The 27686-nt window shown below is 34.6% G+C and overlaps 1 protein-coding gene across 2 annotated transcripts; it reads right to left on the bottom strand.

Moving 5' to 3' along the window:
* Positions 1-585: 585 nt before the first annotated feature.
* Positions 586-23414, bottom strand: LOC132702104 (translation initiation factor IF-2). Of its 2 annotated transcripts, none has more exons than XM_060670534.1 (6): positions 23236-23414; positions 14470-14604; positions 10836-10959; positions 10620-10780; positions 982-1235; positions 586-928 (listed from the first exon to the last, which is right to left on the bottom strand). In XM_060670534.1, exons 1-6 carry the CDS (start codon positions 23266-23268, stop codon positions 670-672), a joined length of 966 nt encoding a protein of 321 aa, XP_060526517.1. In that variant the 5' UTR covers positions 23269-23414; the 3' UTR covers positions 586-669. The 2 variants fall into 2 exon arrangements, with proteins under 2 accessions (XP_060526517.1, XP_060526518.1); XM_060670535.1 differs by lacking the exons at positions 586-928; positions 982-1235 and adding exons at positions 6138-6419; positions 7738-7982 and having other exon boundaries at positions 23236-23390.
* Positions 23415-27686: the final 4272 nt, after the last annotated feature.

The following is a 27686-nucleotide window of genomic DNA, read 5'->3' as shown; positions in this document are numbered from 1 at the left end:
GCGACACTTAAAGCTACATTACAGAAATTTAATTTGAAAACTGTTAAGCTGAAACTTTTAACGTTATATTTTGCACAGAATATTATATGAAACAATTTTAATAAAAAGTAATGAAGGTTTATCCGTGTTTATCATTTAGTTAATTTTACGCCTAAAGGTGTTACTCAATTTTTAATGCACACAAGCAATTAATGAAAAAGACGCAGAGCGTGCATGCACCAAACAACTTTTTGCTACTTTGGTTTAATACCCACAGTGTTTATCTCCCTTTGATTGTCCAAATATTTACGATGGTGCAGTGTAGGAATCTTTTAGAATCGTGTCAAAGATATTTTCCGAAAACAATCGTCACTTGTTTTCGAGTTTGGTCGACCCCCCGCCAACCGAATGAGTAAATATTATTTTCTTTGAATTACGGAAATCAAACACAACGCAATGGTTCCAAGAAAGATAGCTTTATTTTCGGTATACGGCATTATGCGCTGTTGATTTTTGAATTAAAATTTTTCCAAAGTCAACTAAACAGGGGGATCTGGAATTTTTGCGAAAGTTCTCGCATTTTGGAAGCAAATAAGAGATTATCGTTTAAAATAACTTTTATTAACAAAAATAAAATACCAAAGATTATACATATGGCGGACTATTTTACAACGTCTAATTGATATTAAGCTAGTTGCTCAGAAATTGGGGTTCTTGTTGCTCGGACGCCTGAGGCCTATACTGCTGTTGCTGCGAGGCCTGGGGCCTATACTGGGGCTGCTGTTGCTGAACCCCCTGGGGCCTATACTGGGACTGTTGTTGCTGTGCTACCGGGGGTCGATATTGTGGCTGCGGTTTTCTCGGCTGCGGAGAGTTTGCTTTTTGAGGAGCTAGTTCTTCTTCTTCCTCAGGCTGGTCGCAAGGCAATCCCGATTCGTACGAGTATTCCCTGAAATCGAAAGGAATTTATTTTTCACTCCGCGACGATCTATTCAAATTTACCTCTTGACATTGTCCGGATCGACGTAGCCGTATCTTCCTCTGATTATGCAATCTGCGCCCAACGTTTCCTCCTTGAAGGTGCCGTCGGTGAGCTCGAAGCCCCAGGTGATGCTACCGTCTTCGTTGTCCGTGCGGTATTTCCTTAGAGTCTCTACTTCGGAATCTTTTCTCCTTCTGTCTCGTTCCGCGTCTTCTTCTTCCGGCGTCAAGATGCGCTTTTGGGGGCGGAAAGTTTGTTTCGGCGCCGGTGGATCCTAAAATTTCATGGAACATGACAAACATTCTTTTATTGCTTTTATTTTGGTTACTATTAGGGTAAAATAATTTGGGCGTACGCGAGAATCGGAGCCACCTCTCCAGTCAGTCGAAAAGGAGAACTGTATCGCGTGGAAATATAGATAATAATAATCAATAGACGTTACATAAATTATATTTCGTTTCATAATGTACATTTGCAATGAAAGGGGTTCTTAAAAAGGGTGAACAACTTAATGGTTATATTTTTTTTTTGTTGATGGCTATACGATGAAGTTCTGCTGATGATTTGTTAAACCACGTTCTAGAGTTTGCTAACCAAGATATTCGCCTTCGACTCGGTGTTCTTTTACTGTTAATTTTGCCTTGGAGGATTTGTTATAATAATATCTTTTTGGATTCCTCATTATGTGACCGAGATACTGAAGTTTCCGACATTTTACTTGATACCGTCTGATTCTTTATTCATGCGTCGCAATACTTGTATGCCAGTAATTTTTTGGGTCCAAGATATTTTCATTATTCTCCTAAATTAGTCTCTCGAAAGAAAATTCACTAAATTTCTCTGAATTTTTTGCTAGGGCAATTGAGGGTAAAGGCCAGGTTGATGTGGTCTAATAAGGCATTCGACAAGGTAGACCGTGAAATATTGTCGATTAGGCTTGCAAAGTTTGGAGTGCCGATATTGCTAAATAGTCTAGATCTTATATTAGTGATAGAAAAGAAAGGAGTGACGGCCGACGGGCAGCCCTCTCGGCCCTTTGTTTTTTATAACATATAATAATTCAATACAAAAATGTTTCGAAAATTGTAAAATCTACTCGCCGATGACTTGAAAATATACACCTCCGATCTAGACGATCTAACCCCCCGATTACAGCGTTTCAGAATTCGATTAATGCGATATACTTATACTGTTATCTATACACCGGGTAAAGAGTTGACTGTGTCTGATGCGTTAAGTCGCAATCCTCTGAAGTATACCGAACCAGATGAGTTGCGAAGTGAAGTCGAGACACATGTTTCTATGATAATAAAAAATTTACCAATTAAAGACAAATTTTTAAAACTTATCGCGGAGGAACAAAGGAAAGATCCAGTTTGTAAAAAATTGATCGAGTACTCCTCTACGAGTTGGCCTGAAAAACATCAACTTTCACCCGATTTGACTTTTTATTATCAATTTAGAAATGACATTTCCATGAATGAAAATTTCTTACTCAAGGGTACGCGTATAATCATTCCACCCACACTGCAAAAACAAGTTTTGGATTTTACTCATTTAGGCCATCAGGGCATAACGAAATGCAGAGAGAGAGCAAAAATGAGTGTTTGGTGGGTAAGCCTTTCTACACAAATCGAAATTTTAGTAAAAAATTGTCCAAATTGCATTGAAGAGAGAATTAAAGAACCGTTTCAAAAAGATACAAATGTCACGACTCGACCCTGGCAAAAAATTTGTGTTGATCTGTATAAATGTCACGAACTTTGGTATTTAATAATAACAGATTATTATTCTTGCTTTTTTGAAATTAGTACTCTTGGACAAAATATGACTTCACGAATAATAATTGGCAAAATAAAAGAGGTTTTTGCTCGCTATGGGATTGCTGAAGAGGTGCGAAGTGACAATGGTCCTCAATTTTCGGACGAATTTAAAGAGTTTGCCAATAAATATAATTTTAAACATATCACTTCGAGCCCTCGGTACCCACAATCCAATGGAAAAGTCGAGTCTACTGTCAAAATTGCAAAAAATCTCATTAAGAAAAATAAAAATTCTTTTTTAGAAGCCTTGCTTTCATACAGATGTACTCCTCTTGGAAATGGTTTTACACCGGGAGAACTTTTAATGTCAAGAAAGTTGCGCTCAACTTTACCGATGTTGCCAAGCAAATATGAAAAATTTTGGTTTGGAACAATACTATCAAAATAACCACCTTTTCCTGAATTTGGACAAATGCTTTAGCATTTCTTTCACCAATAATGTTAAAAAAATAAACTGAACGTACAATATTTATAACACCTACTTAGAACTATTGGCGGAGATTGGAGGTCTAGGGGTAACACTATACGAAAAGTGGACTTTTAAGATTCATATGAAGATTGTAAGAAAATAAACTCAATAAATTTTAAAAATTTCAAAACTCTTCTTGCACTGCACTACGTGTTTCTTCGGAGTAAACTTTCGATCTCTTCAGTCGTTTAAAATCCTAATTATAACGAGTACGAAACAAATTTTTAATATATCTTGCAAATAAAACCGTCAATAATATTGAGGACCATTATTAAAACTATATTCGATCAAAATTTAACTTTAACTAACTTTATAAAACAAAAGAACGCCGTTAATGTCCCACAAAGTTTTAAACGGTAAAGTTATCATCATCATTAATAATTAATCTGAGAATACCAAGCCATAACGCAAGAGACAATGTTCTAGTTGAAGGTTTTTAAATTCCTGCAGGAGAAAAAGACAGCATAATAAGTAGAAGATTATAGGAAACGTCCGCGTATACCAGTAAGGTCCTGGATGAAGGCACCAAACGAATTCTAACAAAACTTAACTCTTTTTATATATGAAAAAAAATGGTCACCCCATATAAGATTTCACTTAAGTTTGGCTAGGATGATAGTATTCCGCAGCAGATCAGCAGTACAGAAAAAAGAAAAAAGCAGAAAAGTGTGGCATGACAAAAATTAACCAGTGTTCGTCAAAATTTCATGGAAGCCTTTCCAGGTGCCTTTAGGAAAAGGGAAGCGACTAATGGCACAGGTCTACAGTGATTTTGATGTTTGAAAGCTGTTTGCGCATTTGTGGCCCTTTTTCAAAAAAACGCCATATTTTTCCTCTATCACGTTATTTTTTTATAGAGCTCTATGTCTTAAAATGTTATTTTATTAATATCTATGCTTGTTAAATGTTATGCATGATTTTTATGAAATTAAATGTTATTTGGCAACACTGTATAATATTACATTTATCTGCAAAGCAACAGAGTTGCCACAGAAGCGTCAATATAGTATTGTAACCTGCTTATGCGCAGTTTGATTGTATTGGTCGTCGTGCTACTGTAAAGAAGATATTGTGTGAACAATCCAAATAACTTTTGTTATATCTGTGGTAGTTATGTCGCAAACTATAACTTCTTTTGTGAAAAATATATAACACGCTTATTTATGGCGTTTGGCAACTTCTTTTGGAGAAAATAAACTACCACGAACATCAGTGGATGCTTTGCCGTGACTTCATAGTGCTGTGCATGCTCCTAGCTCTTAATTCCATTCCAAATTTCCATGCTTTTGTTGTGAGTGGGGCAAGAGATAGAGATATTGGACTCAAATAGAAAGGCCCTCTAGAACAAGCCTTAAACCTGGTAGAAAAAATGTAATAAGAGATAGCTTAGTTGACCGCAAAAAAGTTTTACTGCCTACTCTTCATATGAAACTTGGCTTGATGACGCAGTTTGTTAAAGCCCTTCCCAAAAATGAAGGAATTTTTGCTGGGCCGCAGATATGAACAATATGCAAAAGGATTTTCAAAACACAATGACCAATGTTGAGAAAAACGCCCGCGTTTGAGTAAAAGAAGTAATTGATAAGTTTCTTGAGAACTCTAAGGACAAAAACTACGAAAGTGTTGTTCAAAATGTTACAACACTTTCATCGTCTAGGTTGTAATACGAGTTTCAAAGTGCAGTTCCTGTTTTCACAGAAAATCTTGAGCAGTTAGCGAAGGACATGGAGAGAGGTTTCATCAGGACATTAAGAAAATGAAACGGCGATATCAAGGCAGATGAAGCATAACGATAATGGCGGACTACTGCTGGATGTTAAAACGGGATATGCCCTTAAAAACACACAGCCGAATGTCCGGACAACGCAGCTTTCTGGCAAACGACAAAGATTTCAGTCAAAAAAGTCTGAGTAATTTTTTTTTTCACTTTTTTTAACTAGGTTTCTACTTTTTTACTGAATAAAAAAATAAATTATTTTAGAAACATCGTTTTTTTTTTCTTTAATATTTGCAAAAAAACCTCACGTGATACAAATGAATGCATAGACTTTTAGAACATTTGATAAAGACACGCTATTGTCTAAACAATTGTCATGTAAAAATATGTAATTTCGTGAAAATCTGAACTTTTAGTTCTTATTTATTTTGATAAATCGATTTTCATCAAGTAAAAGCGACCTCAGTTCACTTTTAGAAATCAGCCTACCAAAATTACACAAAATCAGTTTTCACAATAAATACATCTGTCAAAAAGGTGGATTTTGTAGACCTGTGTAATAGTTCATTTTTAAAAGAAAATATATTAATCTTTCAGTACTACGATACGAGAGATTACTACAAGGATATGGATGTTTCTGACGACGGTTTTGATGAAATGATAAAATACTTGGTCATGGAGAAACGAGAAATTATAGATTGGTTAACCGCCAATAATATTAAATTTGAAGATGATTTGATAAAATAAGAAACTAATTGCATATGGCAAATTTATATAAGCCTCGTTTTACTTATATTATGAATTTTAATATTTTATTTTCTGTACAATGGTTAAATAAAAATTAGTTCATACATAATGCCTAATTGTTATTCCGTTATAATAAAATTGTTTCCTTTTTACGAGTACATAACAAATATCGACATTTATTTCAGAAAATGTTCGAAGACCATTTTTTTTCTTAGAAGAAGGAGTGCAAAATATTTTGAATTTGTCTCAGTTTTAAAACAGTAGTGAATGTTCCCTCGTTGTCCTTATTGGGACATCCAATATATAAAAGCTGAAGAAATTCTTTCTGACCTCGCTCCACGTACCTGAAAGTGAAACCACACCATACCCCACAAGCGTTCTCGCATGCAAAAAGAATCCCCGTGCAAAATCAAATCTACATATTTTACAATTTTTTATTAACAAAAATAACGTACAAAAAAAATCTACGCCGCTGTTTTATTTATTCTAGCGTATCGGGTTAAGCAAATTTAGTTGGTAAGGAATTGGGGCTGTTGCTGCTGCGCAGGCTGCCTGTACTGTGGCGGTTGTTGCAATATTTGCGGCCTGCTGTACTGCGCAGCCGTTTTGGCTCTCGCCGGTATGTTTGGCCGCAGGGGCAGCAGTTCCTCTTCCTCCTCCTCTTCCTCTTCGCAAGGCGCGCCCGTCTCGTACGAGAATTCTCTAAAATGTCATTCCACCTCATACTATAGCGAAGCGATTTTAAACTAGTTAAACTGTTTTGGAAAGTATAAAAAACCGAGTGGAACTGACCACCAATATCATCTGATGTGATGTCCTGATTATTGGCAACACTGAGCGTAATAAACGCTTATGCAGCAAAATTGAAAAGTTTATTTACTGTAACTCTCTGTATATTATTTTAATTTTAATCACTTTAATAATTAGGACATGAAATCAAAACAGGAATGATGAATTTGGAATTCGATAAAAAAATATAAACTTGGAAGAATAGCAGATTCAAAATATAAATAAACGAAGTTATAACATATGATAACATTTTCTACATCAGTTATTTTATCTCTTTGACGTAAACAAAACCAAAAACAGGTCAAATATCGGCTAACTAAAGTTTGGGGATTTAATTGATTTTTAATAGAAAGTATGAAATAACAAGAAAACCGTTGAACTAGGAGTAGGGAGGCTTAGCCAAACACTGTAAGTAATATATCAAATCTCAATATCAATTTCAAAAGGATGTATCACGAGTAGAAAATTAATAAAAGGCGCAGTATTCAAAATAACGTGATTTTATTTTTAAATAATCAGGATATTTAAGTAACTGTTGGTATTCAGAAACCTGTAAAAACCTACCAGAAAATTTTCCCAGAAATTCAAGAGTTCAGTAATATACCCGCAGTTATGATCCAATTACGAAGTGTGTTCAAAAAGTAAGGGGACTCTTGTAATTGGGCGTGTTACGTACATTGGATCTTTGATATTTTTTTGTGATGTTGGTACACATGTCCCTGTCCCTGTTCACAGTTTCAGCCAGTTTCCACGTTTACTTTTTTTGTGAAAGAATTTACATAAAATTTTGTGTAGTGCTGCAAAACACTTGAAATGTTGACAACGGCATATGGTGAATCTACTTTGAGCAAAAAAAAATGTTTATAAATGGTACAAGCGGTTCTAAGATGGCCTAGAAGACGTCGATGACGAATCTCGCAATGGACATCCCAGCACGTTAATAACTGATGAAGGCGTTGAAGTAGTAAAACAAATGGTGTTGAAAAATGGAAAGAAACTAATCACAATTCAGATAGTTTTGTGACTAACTTAATAGGTTTTTTTTATTGTTTTGAATGAAACGATATTATTTTTTCTTATAAAATAAAGGTTTTAAATAAGCGATCGTGATATTACTTAGATACCAATCGCTCCAATTAATTTGTTGCATTTTTTAAAATGTTATTTTTTTTTTACAAAAATGTTTCTGACTAAACACACATTCAAAATTCACGAAAAAAAGTTGGTTTACCTTTTAACTCCTTCTGGATCAACGTATCCGTATTTACCCCTGATTATGCAATCAGCGCCTAACGTTTCTTCCTTAAAGGTACCGTCGGTAAGTTCAAAACCCCACGTGATGCTGCCGTCTTCGTTGTCATTGCGATATTTATCCACTACTTCCACTTCCTGCTGTTTCCTTCTCCTTTCTTGCTCGGCCTCTTCTTCTTCAGGTGTGAGCGGCCGTTTCTTGGGCCGATAAACCTGATCTCTAACCTACCATCGACACAAAATACAACCTAGAAATCTTGGTTTTATTGGGGCTCTGTCTCAGGCTTCACTGAACGGTTCGAAATTTTGAATACTGAACGGTTCGAAATTTTGAATAACCGCTGGTCCTTTCTTGAGAGTGGTATAGCAGCCAATCAGCGAGATCCAAAATTCCCTTTGGTCGAAAATTTCACTGTCGCACTAATTTTGAGTGTTTTTTAACACACATGTCCAAAATCGAACGGTACGATTATTTGCCAATTGAGTACTTCGACAATTTTCACGGCGAATTTTGGTGGCGAAATTAATTTTTCGGGGGAATAAAAATAGAATAAATTACAAGCAGAAAGGTACCAGTAATTAAGGAAAAGTCATTTAAAGCATTGCACGTATTGAGCGAAGCAGACAGAGAAGAAGAATATTGCGAAAGAAAATTAGAAAATGTTAGTGAAGCGGTATCTACGATTTTTACAGTTGGACAGAGCGGAAAGTTGTCCAATATACAGGTTATTACAAAAAAAAATAGTTCAAATTAAGGTTTCCGGAAGTTTTCGATGCATATATTTTTTTTTAAATCGTTATGTGCAGAGTCTTACAGGGTGAGTTAAAAAGATGGGTGCAAAAATTGGGACTTTTATTAGTCCATTGTTAAACTTTAAACTTTATTTACAAAATAATATTTTTATTTAAAAATCCCATAGTTTTTTACATATTTTGTTGGAAGCTATTACGCCATAATTTTTATTTAAAATTTCGAATAAAATCGCCATAGCAGCAGAAAAAAGGGTTGTCATTTACTCTATCACCACTCAAATATTTTCCTAAAATGTTTTGGTTTGTTTAGTCTTTACAAGTAAAAAGTTAAGAAGCAAAATAAATAATATCATGATGCCATTTTAATTTTTCATCGAAACTTCCACAGGTTGTTGTAATACTATAAATAAATATTCTGGAAATCAATTTGCTGACGTTTCAGCAACAATCACCTTATTGAAACTCAGTTTCAGTTAAGCTCAGAAGAAGCCAACAGGATGATTGGCGAAATGTCAGCAAGTTCGAATTATCATCAACCAATGTAGGATTAATCCAGAAGATTTGTAAATGCCATGATTGTAATGCTTATGCCAAATGTTTTTGACTAAAAAGAAGAAAAACGGAAAAGAAAGTTCTCTGTAAATAACTTAAGTTTTCTTTGTTTCGGATTTAGAATTTTAAGTACTGTGATTAACTTCTTTTCGACTCATCCGGTACATTAATTCTAGTTATATACAGTAAACGACATTTTAACGAGTCCTATCTATTATTTTATTGACGGCTCACAGGATTCCACTACGAAAAAAGTTTTATAACCTCTCGTGATTGATAATTTCATCAATTCTATATAGCTTCTAGACATATAGAAGCCCTGTCTATGCTGACATTACAGGAATTCATGAAGCAGTTATGTAACATTTTTTGAGAGGGTCCATTCATCGTGCGCATGCGCGAGTTTAAAATTTCGTTTTTAACCCAATGGCAGCTCTAATGGCAAATTCTGACGTTGGACCCATAAGACCTTGCGGCTTTCAACAAACAACATGGCCGCTGACAGATCGTCCATGTTTGGATGCGGCATTTTTACGGCAATATTTTCTCAAAATATGTCGAAATCCTATCAAATTTTCAGGCAAAAAAGGAGTTAAGGTGTGGAAAAGCAGTGCAGAATTGCAGCACCTGCGTTGGCGTCAGTATAATTCTGTAATTAATTTGGCGTTTTTTTACTTGTAGATACGATGCAGATAAGCTATTTTTTGCGATGTTTTCTTTGCTTGTAGACACAAAGCGTTAGCTTTCATAAGCTTATAGGTTTAACCTTTATTGAAATAACTTTGAGATGCTAGATATCGAACAAGAAACATCTAAATTGAAAAAATGTTAAAGAAGCACCTCCTATCGACAGTAGTTGACAGTGGGTATTTCTTATGCTTGTTCTAGTAAAAATTCAGCTTAATTTATTTTCCTATATTTCCTGTAATTCTTGTACACTGAAATATATTACCCAAACATTCTTCATAGTTATTTAACTGTACCTAAAAGTGTAGGGAATTCTGTTTAGTAATTTCTGTCTATTTTCCAGTTTATTAAATGTAAAATATATAGTGATCACTGTTTCTCTAAGATCTTATTAAGTCCCCATATTTGCCACATTTGCTGTAATTACGAAAGTATCGAAAGTACAAATTATAGAACTTTGTCAGTACAATGTCATAGGGCACAGACTGTTCTGGGCCAATTATGTTCGGATTTCACGCATTGATGTTGCGTTCTTATAAAAAATAATCAATTTTCCCGAAAAATTACGGCAATGCAGCAACTCAGACAGTTGTGGGGTGACGCATGCGCAAGAGATCCATACCTTCTCTATGCGGCGCATCACTTTTTACCGTAGTAAGGCTACTATATTATCTTAGAGCTCTATGGTTCTAACCTATCCATGCCAATAAAAAACAGATGCATTACGTCATAATTTTGACAATTAAAGTTTTAGTTGTTTTTCTAAAACAGAATCTTTCAATTTGTATCGAATTGTAAATAAACAATAATTAAAACGTACTCTAAAGCATTTGGTTCAATTGGTTCAAATTCTCATGCATCTCGTCATACCTGGGTTCTGATTGGCGCCTGTCTGATAACGGGTTCCGAATCTCTGAGATCTTGACGGATAACGTTCCTCGGTGGTGGCAGCGGCCTGGGTTTTTCCCGGATCTGTTCTCTCGCGACGGGAACTGGTCTCTCCGGCCTGAAAGGCAGCGGCGCAGGACGATCTAGAAATCATGTCGAGCGATGCACTTTTGCGTTTCGAAAAACTATTTTTCCTACCATCTTGCTCTTGTTGATTATCCCTCACCGAAGAAAGTACCAGTTTGTTAACTTCGTCGTCGAAACTGGACGATGACGACGGGTAATTAGGAGCTTCGTCGAAATCTTCAGTCACTGGTCGAACCTAAAATCACATTTAAAGTCGGACTTAAATTTTTAGAAAAAAATACATTTGAATCTTTCAAATCCATTGGTTTATGTGCCCTTTTATGTTCCCTTTATATATGGTACGGAATAATAAAACGTCGTTATATCATGCAAAAAGAGAACATGGTATTTGCAATGGCAGGTGGAACCACTCAAATATAGGATGTTTGCCTATTGTTATGAGTTCAAAAATAATGACCAGAAATACAAGAATCATTTGCGTATGATTATGAAAAACAAAAATCATAGAACATATGCACAGGGTGCCGGGTCATATTTGACTCACAAAAACCTCCAGGACCCTTTGTCAAATGAAATGAATGAAATAACACAACAGTCGGCAAACATTTTACCTTTTCTCCAAAGTAATCTTCGAAAATCTCCAGTTTGAAACGAAAACTAAGGTATTATTTTTTGGAAAAAAAACGGTAGCTCGTTCAAGAATATTGGTTTTAAGGTTGTCGTAAATAATGAGAACATTAATATTACCGATTCTTGCAAGAATTTGGGTGTGGTTTTTAATAGCAATCTTCGTTTCGAAACGTTTTTATCGCGAATCCGGATGGCTTAAGTTAGACCAAAGATTCTTTCTTCACTTATGTACATCATTCTTTATAATCGAGCAGTTTGAATAGCCAAAGTACCTTTTTGAAAAACTTGTCAAGGGATCTGATATTTATCAGCGTCATGATTCTCTGTGCATTGTCCCGCGGTACCGTACTGCCCTCTATCAGTGTTCTTTTAGCTATAACGTCACTAAATGTTTCAACTCCATTCCGGATGATATTAAGTGCTGCTCGGCCGCTTCCGATTTTAGAAAGCGTCTTGAAACTTATCTATTATCCAATACATTTTTTTTCTCTTTTTATTTTGCTTGTTTCTGAAGTTCCTTGCAGCACCTCCGTTTCATTGAAACGACTAACTATAAAAATATATTTGAGTGTTTTTTTTATTAAAATTTGTATTTTTATAACCTCTCTTCATTCAGGATGGTTAGGTGAGTAGCTTTGCTAGATCTCGCTAGCCTCTTCTCTTATACTGTTTTATTTCTTATTGTTTACTGATATATAAATAAAGACCTGTTATTATTATTTTTATTATTATTATTATTACTATTATTATTATTATTATTATTATTATAAATGTCCATCTTTAGTCTATTATCTTCTTATTGTTCTCAATTATACTTTACCAGCATTACACGAAAGCACTAGTAATATGTTTATCCGGCAAAATTTTTGCTAATACACATAAACCTCAGCGAGATAAAACATTTTCTTCTGCTCTGGTTTATACTTTTTAATTATGCTCTGACCAAAACCAGCCAAAATTCCCTGATTTTTCATAGCGGCTCTCCAGTGATTAAAGTAATACTCTTGTCTAAACTCATCTAAATTCTGTCTAGGGGTTTTCCTTTTTAAAATTCAAAAAGTGAACTTTTCTTCGAATCGCATATTTTGAGTCATCATCAAGAATTGTGCTGGAAGCACCAGTTGGAGAACTATCGTCCGGTAACAATTTCAAATGGTTTTTCTAAAGCGTTTTTATAGATAACCAACATGGCTTCAGAAAAGAAAGGTAAGATGTAAATTCAGCTAGTCAACGCATAGAGATGGATGTCCCTCAAGGTTCAGTTGCAGGTCTTCATATTATATGTAAATTGTATCTTGAAAATTTCACCTGATACGATTTTTGTGATGTATGCGAATGATCTTTCCTTGGTGTTGTCGTGTGGAAATGACTTTGACCTCTCAGAAAAGTGCACACACACACACACACACACACACACACACACACACACACACACACACACACACACACACACACACACACACACACACACACACACACACACACACACACACACACACACACACACACACACACACACACACACACACACACACACACACACACACACACACACACACACACACACACACACACACACACACACACACACACACACACACACACACACACACACACACACACACACACACACACACACACACACACACACACACACACACACACACACACACACACACACACACACACACACACACACACACACACACACACACACACACACACACACACACACACACACACACACACACACACACACACACACACACACACACACACACACACACACACACACACACACACACACACACACACACACACACACACACACACACACACACACACACACACACACACACACACACACACACACACACACACACACACACACACACACACACACACACACACACACACACACACACACACACACACACACACACACACACACACACACACACACACACACACACACACACACACACACACACACACACACACACACACACACACAATGCAAGTAGGGATACTTTGAGGTTTCTAGGATTGAGTTTGGATGAATGTTTAAACTGGAAGTCTTATTGTGACTCTCTAAATAGTTTAAATTATCTTTTCATAAATCTTCATGAAATTTTGACTAGGAAACAGTTGCTTAATATTAAGGAGTATTGCGCATATTTCCAAGTTTACATCTTGTAGGGGTTTAATTGTCCAGTACAAAATTCTCACATTGGTGAGTCTACTGATTTTTGAAATGTCATCGTATGTCTTTAACAATTTATCGAATTTTAAGTTAGTTGGTGACGAACATTATATGCATACAAGACACAGCGGTAAGCCGCATGTTCCCTACTTTAGGCTGTCGACGACCTCGAGATCACCTGATTATTTGGGTGTTCGTATTTTGAACTTAGGAGTTTAGAGACAAAAGTTTAAAATCTTGTCTATTTAAAACACGATTAAAAATATTTTTGTTATCCAAAACATTTTTCAGTCTAGACGAATTTGTTTAAGTAAATGTTTTTTTTTTATATATTTATGTATATTGTACCTATTATATATTTTGACTATTCCCATATAATTTTGTAGTTGTCTTCGGGAAAATAAATTTTATTATTATTATGTTGAACTGCTGCCTTGCTCTTGGTTCAATCTCGGTCATTCTCATCGTTCAACATTTTATATAGTAAAACAAAAGATTATCAAGTCCTAAAACAATTTCTACAGGGAGCATAATAATATTATTTTCATTGGAATTAATGGTTTAATAAATATGAATTAATAGGTTAATTTACTGCCTACGCCTATGGACCTATTAAACGGAATTTAGAAACAAACTTTAATAACTATTACTAGATTATAAGATCATTTACGCAAATAATAATGAAACTTTGATTTTGGTAATATACTACGTATGACCATCATTTTGGAAGAATATTGTAGCACCTGTTTGCTTTTGTGTCCACAAATTAATTAAACCGCACTGAATATTATTTATATCTGATGAAAAGTCAATCTCAAGAAATTGTCTGTTTGATTTGAGCTCGATTTAGTTCCTCCTGGTTATGAAATAACCGAAAACTTACACCAAAGTCTATATATAGAAAATACTAACTTCTCTCGCGTTGGAGATGGTATTTGGTCTTCTCAATCTAGGTGCTGCTCTCGGACCGCCCCCTGTTGACGTCAAGAGGGCCCCGGGGATCTGTAGTCTTGGAGGTATTTGGGCCGCCACATAGCTGGCGAATATCTGCCAAAGAATAATATAAATTATTGACCAAATCTTCGAGTCGCGATTGACTTATTATTTTTCTATGTTATTGCATCACTTTCGACTGCCATGGGCGTAGACACGTGACCTAGGCGAAGGTGATATTCTAATTAGGCAAGGAGACTAATGTGCTCCAGTTTTGCGTTTAAATAACACGTTTGCCATTGATATTTGTCGTAACTGTATCTGCTAGGCGATATATTATGCACACACCCGTCTGGTAGTATGGGGCGTTCCAGTTTACTATCAAGAAATAGCGCTAAAATTGTTTCTCAATTATAATACTTCATATACTATCGACATAACAAGTTTCAAAGTTCCATAGACTCCTCGGGAGTGTGTAGTAGAGTTCTTTGAACTAAACTGTATTCAGTTCAATAATAATAATTCAAAAAACCTGGTTGGTCCTCTCAAGTGTCATTCAAGGCACGTGGCATCAAGGCAAATTGACGTTTTTGAGTACAATGGAATATATTGTACTGTGTGGCCATAGAAATTGCAATCGGTTAATTGTCCGCGTGAAGTATACTAAACCATGATATTTATGTCGCAGTCTGTTAACAAATAACGAGAGTTTTTATTGCCTTTGGGCAACGTTTAGGGGCTGGGTTGCCTTTCTAGCAATTGAAAACATGATTGGTCCGATTGCTATGCAACTAACCAAAACTAACAGGAACCAGCGAAGTTTTTTTAGGCCTCCTTCAGTAAAACCAGCGCAATCAATGAGGGGAGAATAGCTGTGGGTCGACCATGGGCATTACATTGGAAGAGTTCGAAAATGGAATCAGGAGCGGGATAAGGTCGTTTCCAGTGATAAGTCAACTTCTGCTTGTGGTGGTAGAAAAATCTGCTGATGCGCGGGGAAAGGAGGCCAAGTAAAATTTTGGATTTAGCGTGAGACTGGGCCTACCAGGAGCGTTATAATTTTTGGCGCTATAATGATTGAAAGCAGATTACTTCTAGTCTCTTTGGGTAGAAACATAAACGCTCAATGCTGCATTCAGCAACTGCAAGAGCAATATCTTAGGAAGACAATGATCTGATTCACCAACTGCTTTCCAAGACATTAATAAAGTACATTTATATTAATGGGCATTGCAATACACAAATACATAGTTATAATAATAAAAAAATAGAAACACACACTCCATTTAAAAAAACCCATTTTCTTTCAAAATAGTACACAACGACTCTTTGGCACAACTAATGTTTAAGTCTGTAAGTACTTTTTTATGCAGTTCTTCTAGGATTAAAAAACTGTTCACTTTATCAGTGTCGTAGATTATAAGCCTAATTGGATCTGCGTGTTTCTCTTTAAAAACTAGCGAAGTACCAGCGTCTTCTCTCACTTTCCACTTACCCTTTGAACTATCGAGTGAAAACAGCCTCACAGAGTCAAAGCTCGAAAATCAAGTACATAAATACGTACTTACTGGAAGGATCACAGTCAAATACCTCCGTAATATATACGAACATATTGCAATTTAGATTAAACTCTTAAGAACCGATGTTAAAATAAACGCTTCTACTTTTTTCGAAAATACCTCGCAGCATCAATGTTTAATCAAATTTAAAATGATCCATTTAGGTTCCAAATAAAAGTTTCAAGTTTCTACAAATATTCATTACGGTCCGCCTCAGGCAGGACCTAGTTAATGCCGAATATACATCTGTTGTGATGGGTTTTACCACAGTCCTGAGAAGGTCTGCGGTTAAGGTAGTGCAAAATACTTAAAACGTCAAGGCAATAAATGCACTATATTTTTGGTCGTATTATACCACTATTATCATTTTTTGACTACCGAGGCCAGTGCTGTGCAAATGAAACATTTTTTTAACAAACGCCAAAATTTTCTGTCGCAAATGTGGTGCGGTGTATTAATGCGTTATAAAAAATGTTGTTTGCATCAACCGTAATGCAGCGAACAACTTCGATAAATCGATAAATCGAGGCATCTCTTCTGTTTTTGTGCGGATTAAATTCGAGAAAGTGGACTCCCGTGTTATATAAGCACGTATTAAAATTCAACTTGCGAAATTTCATTTTCATATTGGGACACGCGGGCACGCAGACTTATTGTGTCTTTAACAAAACTGGTTTTAAATGAATGGGACCGAATTATCAACCGAACATGATATATGCGTTTTAATACACAACTATACAGACGTCTGCAAGCCGGTCGGAAGGGTGACAGTTTTAGAAGAAGGGTATGTTACGTATTAAACTTGCTATGAACGGTTGTATTGACCTATTGTAGTTCCGAAATCCCAACTAGAGAAAATAAAACTAACGCAAATTATTAAAAAAACATAAGACAGTTAATAATAATTCAATAAAAAATTCTATTTATATTTACACGTTATAAATTATAACACGAAAGCTTGTTGTGAAGCAAAAAGTTTATAATGAAACAAAATGATAGTGATAATACATAAATTGCTATTCTGTCTGTCTGTCTAGATCTCTCTCTTGTTTTTCGCAATTGTGATTAAACTTTATTTGCCTACATTTTTAATATACAGTTAAAGCTACTTGTAGTATTTGCTCTGTTAACTTATTTCAATTTATAAGGTATATTGTTAGCTATGTTTTTCGTTATGTATATTTTTTAAGTGCAGGCAATAATGGTATTAATACATATCAACGAATATATAAATATGTTTTCAATATGGGTGGGGCAAGGTCCTAGCGCATAACGTGAAGCAGCTTCGTATTTCAAAAAGAAGCCGCTTTGCGGTTCCTTGTCATAGAGGGACGCATTGTTTTTCTATCGTGTTCTTGCGTACCAAAATCGATGTAATTTTATTGTGCGTACACCCTGTATAAAGCGTCTTTCACGTATTGCCAAACTTTAAAAACGAAACCTGAAACTCTCTCTCGACACAATTTACGATACTGCTTAAACCAAATTATTCCATGTTGTATAGTTCTTCATTTATGGCTAATAATTTACACACAAAAACGGCAAGTTTCAGGGACTCTTTGATTTTTTGCCCATAATCGACACACCCTGTACATAATTGAAAAAAAATCGGAAACAGAGTACTGGATTTCCCACGTTTCCTGGTACAAGAATTTTTTCAATAGAGTGAATGGTTTTCGATAAAATATTTTTTTTCTTAGAGTACGCCATAATAGTCGATGACGTCATCGCGTCGAGAGCCCGAGGAATAGAATTTTCATAAGGATTTTTTCAAATATCTCGAGCAGCGTGTGCGATACCGTAAATACAAAAATTGTAGCTTTTCATGCGGCCCATCACACTGTTTGAACCGATTAGCTGTATTTTTTACAAATTTTGACTAACGGTTAATAATTTACTCGCCAAAAAAAACATTTTTCAAGGTCTTTTAGATTTTTGTCCATAACTAAAACACTCTGTATATAATAGAAAAATGCATAAAACAAAAATTATAGCCTTAGATCTCATGCGTTTCACGGTTCCAAAATTTTGCCGATCGGGTGAATGGTTATGGAGGAAAACATATTTTTCTGGAAGGCAACATAACCCAAAAAAAAAAAAAAATCAAAAATTTTTAAAAAATACTTTACAATTTCTATTGTTTAAATGTGGACACGAACTTTTACTTCTCTGCTAAATTTGTTGTTGATATCTGCAAAGTTAGGACACTAAACACATTTCTTATATTGCACGGAATGTCGGGAACACCCCGTACAATAGGTGAACACCTTAAATACAAAAGTTTTAGCTGTTTACACGGACTATCGTAATGTAAAATAAACTGACATCTGAAACATAGTCTTTCAGTTATAGCCGATTTTCAATAATAGTATTTTTCTTTTTTTTTTTAATTTGCGGCGAACATTTTTGAAAAATTGTCAAGAATAAAAGTTTATGGAATCTTCAATAATTTTTTCGTTGCCAAATATGAAGTAAACAGCTTCAAATTACGGACAATTATCGTGTTTCATAGCAATGTCCAAAAAACAATCGAAAATCGCCAAAAAATAATGGATGCCGGCGTCAGATCGAGGCCATTTCTTATAGGCTTATGTATCTCGTGGAGGGTTAAAAAGGAGGTAAATCCCAATTTCGTAGCTCGCACGGTTACAAAGTTATTCCGGAATAAACAAAAGATAAGAACGGAGACAGATAATTTTTTTTATCTACCGCTGCCGAGATATAAAATTTTTATACGAGCGTAGATACTAGATACTAGATTTTACCGATTTTCGAAAGTAACAAGACGAAAGTAATGGAAAAGCCGATAAAGATGCGGTCGAAAGAAGGAAAATTAATTTACAGCAAATTTTGATTGAATGGAATGCGGTCGTCGCGGTAGTTTTCTATTTGCGGTCGGCCGACGCCTAGAGAATAAACAATCGAGTTTTTTTCTCGAATATTTCGTTACTGACAAGATCGATCCATCAGTATTTGTAACGGAAAATCAAGCGCCTACGAATTTAAATTACGGCCAGTGAAAGTAATTATTTATTCGGATGTTTTACGTGGGGCATACTATATACGCGTGTGGCATGTAATTTAGGATTTTATTTAAATTTGTAAATTGCTAAGATTTTGTTTGTAATCAATTTTTCTATAAAAAATATTTTGTTAATTCGCCCTTTTAAATGCATTGGCTCGTTTTGAAACTTTAACAAAAATATGATTTTTTTAAGCCTGCTAAAAATTATGCGAAATCTGTGACTCTTGTTGAAGATGGACGTGATCACGAATAGGTTGTAGGAATTATTCACTTGCGAAATATAAACTTGCGTGCATAGAAATCGGCCCACTGTAAATTTTTGGAGTTTAGTTTTTTTTTTCTAGAAACTATTCATCTGAGACAATTTAATATGCTTTAGTATGAGGTTAAATTTGTCAAGAGTGCTGATTTCTTAAATGCGTAGCTACGATTAAAGAAATGAAACGTGTTCATGTAGTAGTTATAGTGACAGTAACAAACTTGTTATAAACTTAATTTTCACGTTAATCATTCTTATCCATTTGGATAGCGTAAAATTGTGTTAGCTTGATGCATACTACACCGTCAAAAGCTGCTCAAGTTAGCGCTTTAAAAGAAAGTGGACTTCGCCAGCGAGCTGTTACTCGACAACTCTATATGACACGCTGAGCAGTTCAAAGAGTATGCCAACGGTATGAGGAGACTGCTTTATTGTGTCAATAATAATAAGAAATCGTCACCTTAATGCGGTTCACGTGCAACAACAGCTCCATGAAGTGCGAATATTGGCAATTAGTCAGTGGACAGTGAAAGCAGACTGAAAGGACCCCAGAAACCACTCCAATTGGTCCAAAACTTACTCCAGCTCATCGCCAAGCAGCCTACACTTTGCACTAGATCATCTGCATTGGACCTTGGACCAATGCTTTGGTTTGGTTGCTTTTTTGGTAGTAATCGACGAAAAAAGGTATACCAGATCAGGAGAGCTATTTGCAGAATGCTGCATTAAAGAGCGGAGCCCTTATGGAGGTGGTGATATGGGGTGCAATTTCTATGGGCGAACCGACCCTTTTTCATCCGTAGGAACCGTCGTGGTCAAGGGGCAGGAGGTTTAACAGGTCCTAGGTACATCGAGGATATTTTATGAGATCACGTGGTACCATATGTCGACTAGATTGGAGAAGAATTCATTTTTTTTGCATGATAATGCTAGGTCGCACACCGCAAGGATCGTGCAAGATTACATTACAGAAATCGGTTTTCGACTTACGGAGAGGCCAGCATGCAGTCCCGACCTCAATCCGATCGAACATTTATGGGATGAGCTAAAACGGAAAATTCGAGCTAGGCTTGCAGTAGAGGAAACTACATTCCACAAGAAACAATAGCGAACTTTATTAGATTTATTCCTAATCGAGTAAGAGAGGTTATTATGGCAAGAGGGAGTCACATCCATTATTAAAAAATGAGTGTTGCTTACTAATTGTTTTTAGTAATAAAAAAACATTAATATGACTGTAGTTATTTTACTATGCTAAACCTAAAATGCAAAAATAAATTTTTAATCAATTTAAACTCGAATTAAAGCGTATTAAATTGTCTTTCAAACAGCATACTTTTTTCTAAAAAAAAAAGAAATTGAAGTCAAAAGTTCACAATGGACTGATTTCTATATATATATATATATATATATATATATATATATATATATATATATATATATATATATATATATATATATATATATATATATATATATATATATATATATATATATATATATATATATATATATATATATATATATACGTTAAGCTAGACTTGCCAGACTCATAAACTAAGCTGTCACATTGACATATAGTTTGGCACCAGGCAAAATATTTTTTTATAACAACAACCAAAGAACAAAATGTAGGAGAAGGAAATGTGTTTAAAACATATTGATCAAGAAATTATTCGACAAGCTATTATTGACTAATCTTGTCCCCAGTTTACTAAGAAACTAAAAAAAAAACAATTTTGAGATTTTTAGAATTAAATTTAACTGCTTAACGACAAAATAATTAAACTTTAAACTAATGCAACTGAAATAATTAAATGAAATGTCTTTTTTTGCCCTCGTCATTCTCAAATCTAATTCGAAATCAATGAAATGTCAAAGCATTTTTTGCATTTGCATTTGTTTTAATTAATGTTGTTTATTGCATTTTGATTTTTTTCTTTAATTTTTTTGCAATAAGTTAAACTTTTGGCACGGTAAAAAAGCTTTTGCACAATCGCATTAAAAGTTCGGTTTTGATTATGTTCTATTACAGTAAAATCAATTACGGAAAAATTTTATACAAAAAAATTTTTAGTGAGCAAATACTTTTTTTGATATATTTACATTTCGGGCCCTTTTTTTCGCATTTCGAATACTCTATCTTGGAAAAAATGGTTTCCTATTAACTGCTGCAAAAACCTGACCCATGCTGTATAATTTACTAGCTAATTGATCTTGTGATTGAATTTAGTTAGTTATTATTTAACATTTCCATTTGGGAAAAATTGTAAATTTAAAATAAAAAATTATCAACATAATAGTTTATCTAAATTGCTATGCTAGATACTCTTTAATATAGTAAGTAAAATATCCGCTATTTAATTGGAATTCACCGTTACACCTTGTTACATTATTTCCGGATTATGTGTTTTTTTGCAAAATTTCGAACGCACCCGAGTTACCTTGGCCGGTCGACTGTAGTTGTAAACACACCTTCATCTTACAATTAAGAAACTAAATGCCTCGCATTGCTGTCGGCGAGGGCCTATGTCAAAAGCGATAAAATATAGAAAATGTTTTTAAGAAGGATAGCTAATGGAATATTTCATTTTCCACGAGACTTCAAAATACGGGCCGGAATATTTATAAGCCTAATGAAATCTTAATATGTATTTCATTGACATTACAACGAATTAGCAAACAAGTGCGCCAATGAAATGTGACTAGGAACTGGATTATTAAAATGTGTAAGTTCTCGGTTATTCGTCCTTGTCGCTATTTTAAAATTAAATTCCATTCGTTTTTTTTAATCGGAGACTCGATTTGCAATTTGCCGGGTAGTTACGGTTATACGTTTGATACGCATAAATTAGAAAACATTGTGCACGTATCTACATGAGCGTCGAATTCGACAAAGCAAAAAGAGCGACGTAAAAAACGTCTGCAATGCTCGTAAAAAAATTTCAATTACTCGATTCTTTGAATTCTCGATTACCTTTATTGTGCGTGTATTGACTTAAAGCTGAGTTTACTATAGTCGTTTTTCTCTTAAACTTTAACAAGGGTAGATTGTTACATTACTTTACACTCGATACAACAGAAATCGCTGTGTAATGCTGAGCAAAAAGGTTCCGTTTCGGTTGGCGTAAGAACGAAGATCGTTCTCGCTTGAACGACGGCGACATTTAATAGTATGAAGATTGTTTACAGGATGAAATCAAAGAAGCTGCCGTGGAAATGTTGAAATTTGACAACCGGTGCCCCTTTACAGTACCTCAACACATTACCGGGTGTTTCATTTCAGTTATCAGTTATTCCAACTTTAAATTATATACAGGGTGTCCAAGAAAATGTGAGAAATCTCCAAGATTCAGATACAACAAGGCCTTCCTGAAGGACGTCGCTGTTTTTTCTTGAACAGATTTTAAATATTTCACCTCCTAAAATAGTATTCTTGAAACATATTTAGGTTGTTTAGTTTATCATTTTTGAAATCCTTTAATTGAAGAAAATTATACCTTTTTAATATATAATAATATTATATTTTTCACACGTAGCTGAAAACACATAATATTTTTGATTTTTTCGTATTCTCTCTAGATCCCAGATAACTTCTCATACCGCACACTCAGTACAAAAATTGCCAATAATACACAACCAGTTCTTTTTGCATATTTTTATAATTTAATTCTTAGTTAGTTTAAATGCAATAATAATTTTAATTTTAACATTAAAATAAATAGCAAGAAGTTAAGAAAAATATGAAAGAGACGGAATAAACAATTTGACACTCAGAGAAACATAAAAAAAATTTAGATTTTTTTTAAACGCTTAAGGAGCACCACAAAAAGGCCGAAAAAAGTCATATGCAAAAAGTTCTTGGTATGGCTATTCCACTAAAACTCAAATTTTGAACTCACCACTAAAAACAGCGTCGAGATTTGCCACCGCATCTTGGGTTTATTGAATATTATCAATTAAAAAACAATAGAACACTGTCACTGATTTTACAAAAATTGCATCTCGCAAGAAATCCGCAAAATGGAATCAATCGGCACTGTACCCGCTATTATATATTTGCCACACCCCAATGAATTCTTGTAATGTGGCCGCAGTACTCGGGTACGGGCGTAGATTGTGGGTAAAGAGAAAGGTTTTACTTTTATAGCCGATCAATCGGTCTCGTGAATTGGGATGAACCAAGTCGCGACTAGCATCCCGATAATATAATTTGGTGGTGAATTATCCAATTCTTGGATTAAGGTCTTTAAGTGGACACCATTTGTTTGACAACAAATAGACCCCAATAAAAATGTGAAGCCAGCAACAATTATTTATTATGTACTATTAAAACAGGAACAAAAATTGTCCATTTTTATGAAGAAATTCAACTCTTCGATATAAGGCAGCAGTGCTTCTTTGAAATCCTAATATATATTGAAAAAAATAATAAAAAAATCACTCAATTACTTTTCTGCAAGATTGTACAATATTCTACCCGAAACATAGAGAAATTTAAACATACTATTTAACTAACATACCATTAACTAACTATTAAACATCATATTTAACGTAACTGTGTGTATGTGTAAATAATTTTGTAAAATTATACACCGATTTAGGCTGCGAAAAGCGTCAGTTTACTACGCGAGTTTCTTGTGCCACGCATACGAGCTACTTCCGACATTTCCCAGATATTACCGCACGGGTTTTTTAGCAATCGTATGTTTTCGGAGATTTTACCGCAGGATTTGCGTTTTGACGTTTGTCAATTCTGACAGTGATGTCAGTGAACAAATTCCTGTTATTTTGCAACATGTACCCAAAAAGTAACGGTCGTAGAAAAAGTTTAGTATGCAACACGTTTGGTAAACTTTTTAAGTCACTTGATTATTAAGCACTCAAATGCCGTTTGTAATATTTGTTGCATTATCTACTATTTTCTATTCCATTCTGTAAAATACTTAATTATACACCGATCTAGCGTGCGGGAATCGTCACTTTTGCCACGTAAGTTTCTTGTCGCACGCATAAGAGCCACTTCCGATATTTCCCAGATATTGCCCCACGGGTTTGAGAGCAATCGGATGTTTTCGGAAATTTTACCGCATGGCTTGCATTTTGACATTTGTCAATTCTGACGGTCATATTAGTGAATAAATATATTCGTGTTTTTTTTGCAAAAATGTGCCCAAAAACTAATGGTCGTTGAAAAAATATAGTATGTAACATGTTTGGTAAACTTTACAGGTCACCCGTTTATTAAGCACTCGCTGTGCTCGTGCCAAATGAACTCGTGACTCAAATGCCGTTTATCACACTTGTTGCATAATCCACTATTTTCGACTTCCTTCTATAAAATACCTAATTATACACCAATCTAGCGTCACTTTATCACGTGAGCTTCTTGTCCCACGGATCCGAGTCACATCGGACATTTCCGGAATATTAGCGCACTGGTTTGGGAGCAATCGGGTGTTTTTGGAGATTTTACCGGCTTGAATTTTGACGTTTGTCCATTCTGATTATCATGTCAGTAAATATATTAGTGTTGTTTTGCAAATATCTACCCAAAAACTAACGGTCGTAGAAAAAATATAATATGCAACACGTTTGGTGAACTTTTTACGTCACTCGTTTACTAAACGATCGATACATTTATGCCAAATAAACTGGTGACTCAAATGCCATTTACCGCACTTGTTGCATAATATACTAATTTTGCAATTTTTTTGCCCAACCCGACTGGGCTGATTTATATGTGACTTTTAACCAACCCTTCTCAAGACTTATGAACTTGTAATTTTGTGAACGTTTATTTGAGTTAGTTTTCTTGTATTTTTTGCTTGGATTGTCTTCTGCTATTTAGTATAGAGTGTATGTGTTGAAAAAACGTTACTATGTTATTATTAATCTTGGCTATATTGGTGGTTCGCTCACCCAAATTCTTTATAAAACTGCGATGTATCCAAAAACAATAAGTATTTAAAACAAGTATAAGTATTTATAACAACAAACGATCAGAAAATAAAAAGGAATACATTTTTTTCATACGAAAATGCATAGTTTTCAAGATACAGCGTCAAACTAAAAAATGGCTTTTTAATAAATATCTTAAATATCCCTTGACCGTTTTGTTGTAATTTCGTTGTGTTATTAGTTATAGCAAGAAATTAATTTAGGAATGATAAAATTAAAATAATTATATGTTTATATATTTATTAGTTATTATATTTTTATATGTTATATGGGCGTGTCACTGACTTTTTTTTATCTTTTTTTTCAAATTAAGCAACTAAAATTGCCACTTTTTGATTATTAAAGATATTAATAAAAAATAGACTAGAATTTGTTGCCAATTAGGAACATGCAAAAAAGTAACATTTGTTAAATGTTTGATTACACGTTAAAAACTATACATATTCGGACCAATGTTCACTATAATAAGCTAGAACATTGATATAAGATCTTCCAATAATGCCATATATTAACACAGATTAGGTTTCACTTTAAAACTTTAGTTTCATTAAACACAACCCATTTAAGAGTTAATAGAATAGATACCTTGAAGCATTTTAATATACAGTTCAATGAACATCTTAGCAAGCTCGTTTGAAATGTCAAAAATGTAAGCTGGGCAACGTTAACAAAAAAACTTGCTAACCATAATAGTGTTGCATACTATACTTTTTCTACAAGAATTAGTTTCTAGTTGCAGGAACCACAGATTATTCTTAAATCTTGATTCTTAACTTATTGCTTTATAATGAACAGCTGAAACGAGTTGAGAACTACCAAAGAAAACCTAAAATTTTACAGTTTGAAGTCGCTTGAAACTTGAAGAAACTGTTTTGATGGTGCTTTTCTTTTCAAAATTGCAAATAACCTTGTGGATTCTTCTTTTTGTATGAATTGCTTGAGCTTTAACGCTAATGCATAACATGTGTGAACGAGACCGACGTTTTCTATTGAGCGATTTGGGTCGAATTACTTTTCTAACTCTCCTATAACAAGATGTGCTTCTACTTATAATAATTGCGTTTTTTAAAATGGCATAGATATAGATATGTTTAATTTAAGCCTTAGTTTAATTAAAAAAAACATATATAAACTTCTTTAGCTCGTAGTTGTAATTTATTTATATCTAACCTTTGTTTTCATTGTAAAGATAAGAAATTTATTGCTCACTTTCCCGATTTTGTTAAATAGTTTAAGCCTATATTGTGTCATTCTGTAATTGGGTAGCTGCATCTGCCAATTGAATGGCCTGTGATCTATAAATAAATAAACTGTTTCCACTTTACCCGGACTACCAAGAATTAGTTTCTGGATACATGTTTGCAAAATATCACGAATACATTCACTGACGGGCGTGTAACGTGACCATCAGAACTGACTAACGTTAAAATAGCATCAATGACTAAAATCTACCGCAAACATCGGATAGTTGCCGATCCCGTCGCCAATATAACGAACACCTCTGAAGTTACTAGCGAGAATGGTTAATGGGAATTAGTTCTGCTTTGCAAAAATCTAACCAGAAACTAAGGGTCGTAGAAAAAGTATGCTTAGTATGCTAGTAAGCTTCTTCAGTCACTCGTTTATTAAGCACCCGCTTCGCTCGTGGCAAAACAAATTCGTGACTGAACTGGCGTTTACCATACTTGTTGCATAATATACTATATCTAAAAAAAGTGCTGATAACTCGACACAAGCAGTTTGACAGGGAAATTTCTTGATGAGTGAATCTTTGACAATATGTCGGCTAGCTATTCAATTGGCCCACAACAGCAAACTCCACTAAAATTTTATAGAAAATACTGATTATGATTTATATATTTTTGAGTTATTCCTTGGGATAACTGGTTTCAAACATTTGAGGGAAAGGGTTTTCACTAGTTGTGTATGTTCTTGTTTTTTTTTTAATCAATTGAAGATCGCCCCCATATTTTTAAAACTCGTTTGTCAAAGCAGAATCCCGAAAGGAAATATATTTATCTAAATTTCGTACTAAATACATATTTCAATTAGACCCAATTTGTTCATTGATTAAGATTTTCAAGGCCCGCAAAATTTATTATCGCGTCTTATAAATTAAGCATACGGAATTCTAGGGCACCGTTTTAAATGCGGAAAACAGAAATGGCTAATCAAAGCTGAATTCTTAAGCAACTTAACGGAGATATCTGACGTTCTTTTCAGAAAAAAAAAGAAGTCGCACGTCCATGCTAAAGTACGTCAAGGTGTCACCCTGCCTGTAGCATTTACTATTTTGATAAACTTTCATTTTCGATTCCTAACACCGCGCCGCGATGTAGGTATTTGGTGCAGGTTGGTTTATCGCTAACAAATTGCTTGGCTCGAACCATCT

Source organism: Cylas formicarius, unplaced genomic scaffold (assembly GCF_029955315.1).
Source record: "Cylas formicarius isolate icCylForm1 unplaced genomic scaffold, icCylForm1.1 PGA_scaffold_5__7_contigs__length_24384050, whole genome shotgun sequence".
NCBI classification, from domain to species: Eukaryota; Metazoa; Arthropoda; class Insecta; order Coleoptera; family Brentidae; genus Cylas; species Cylas formicarius.
Note: the sequence above shows the minus strand (reverse complement) of the source record. Positions and strands in the feature narration are given on the sequence as shown.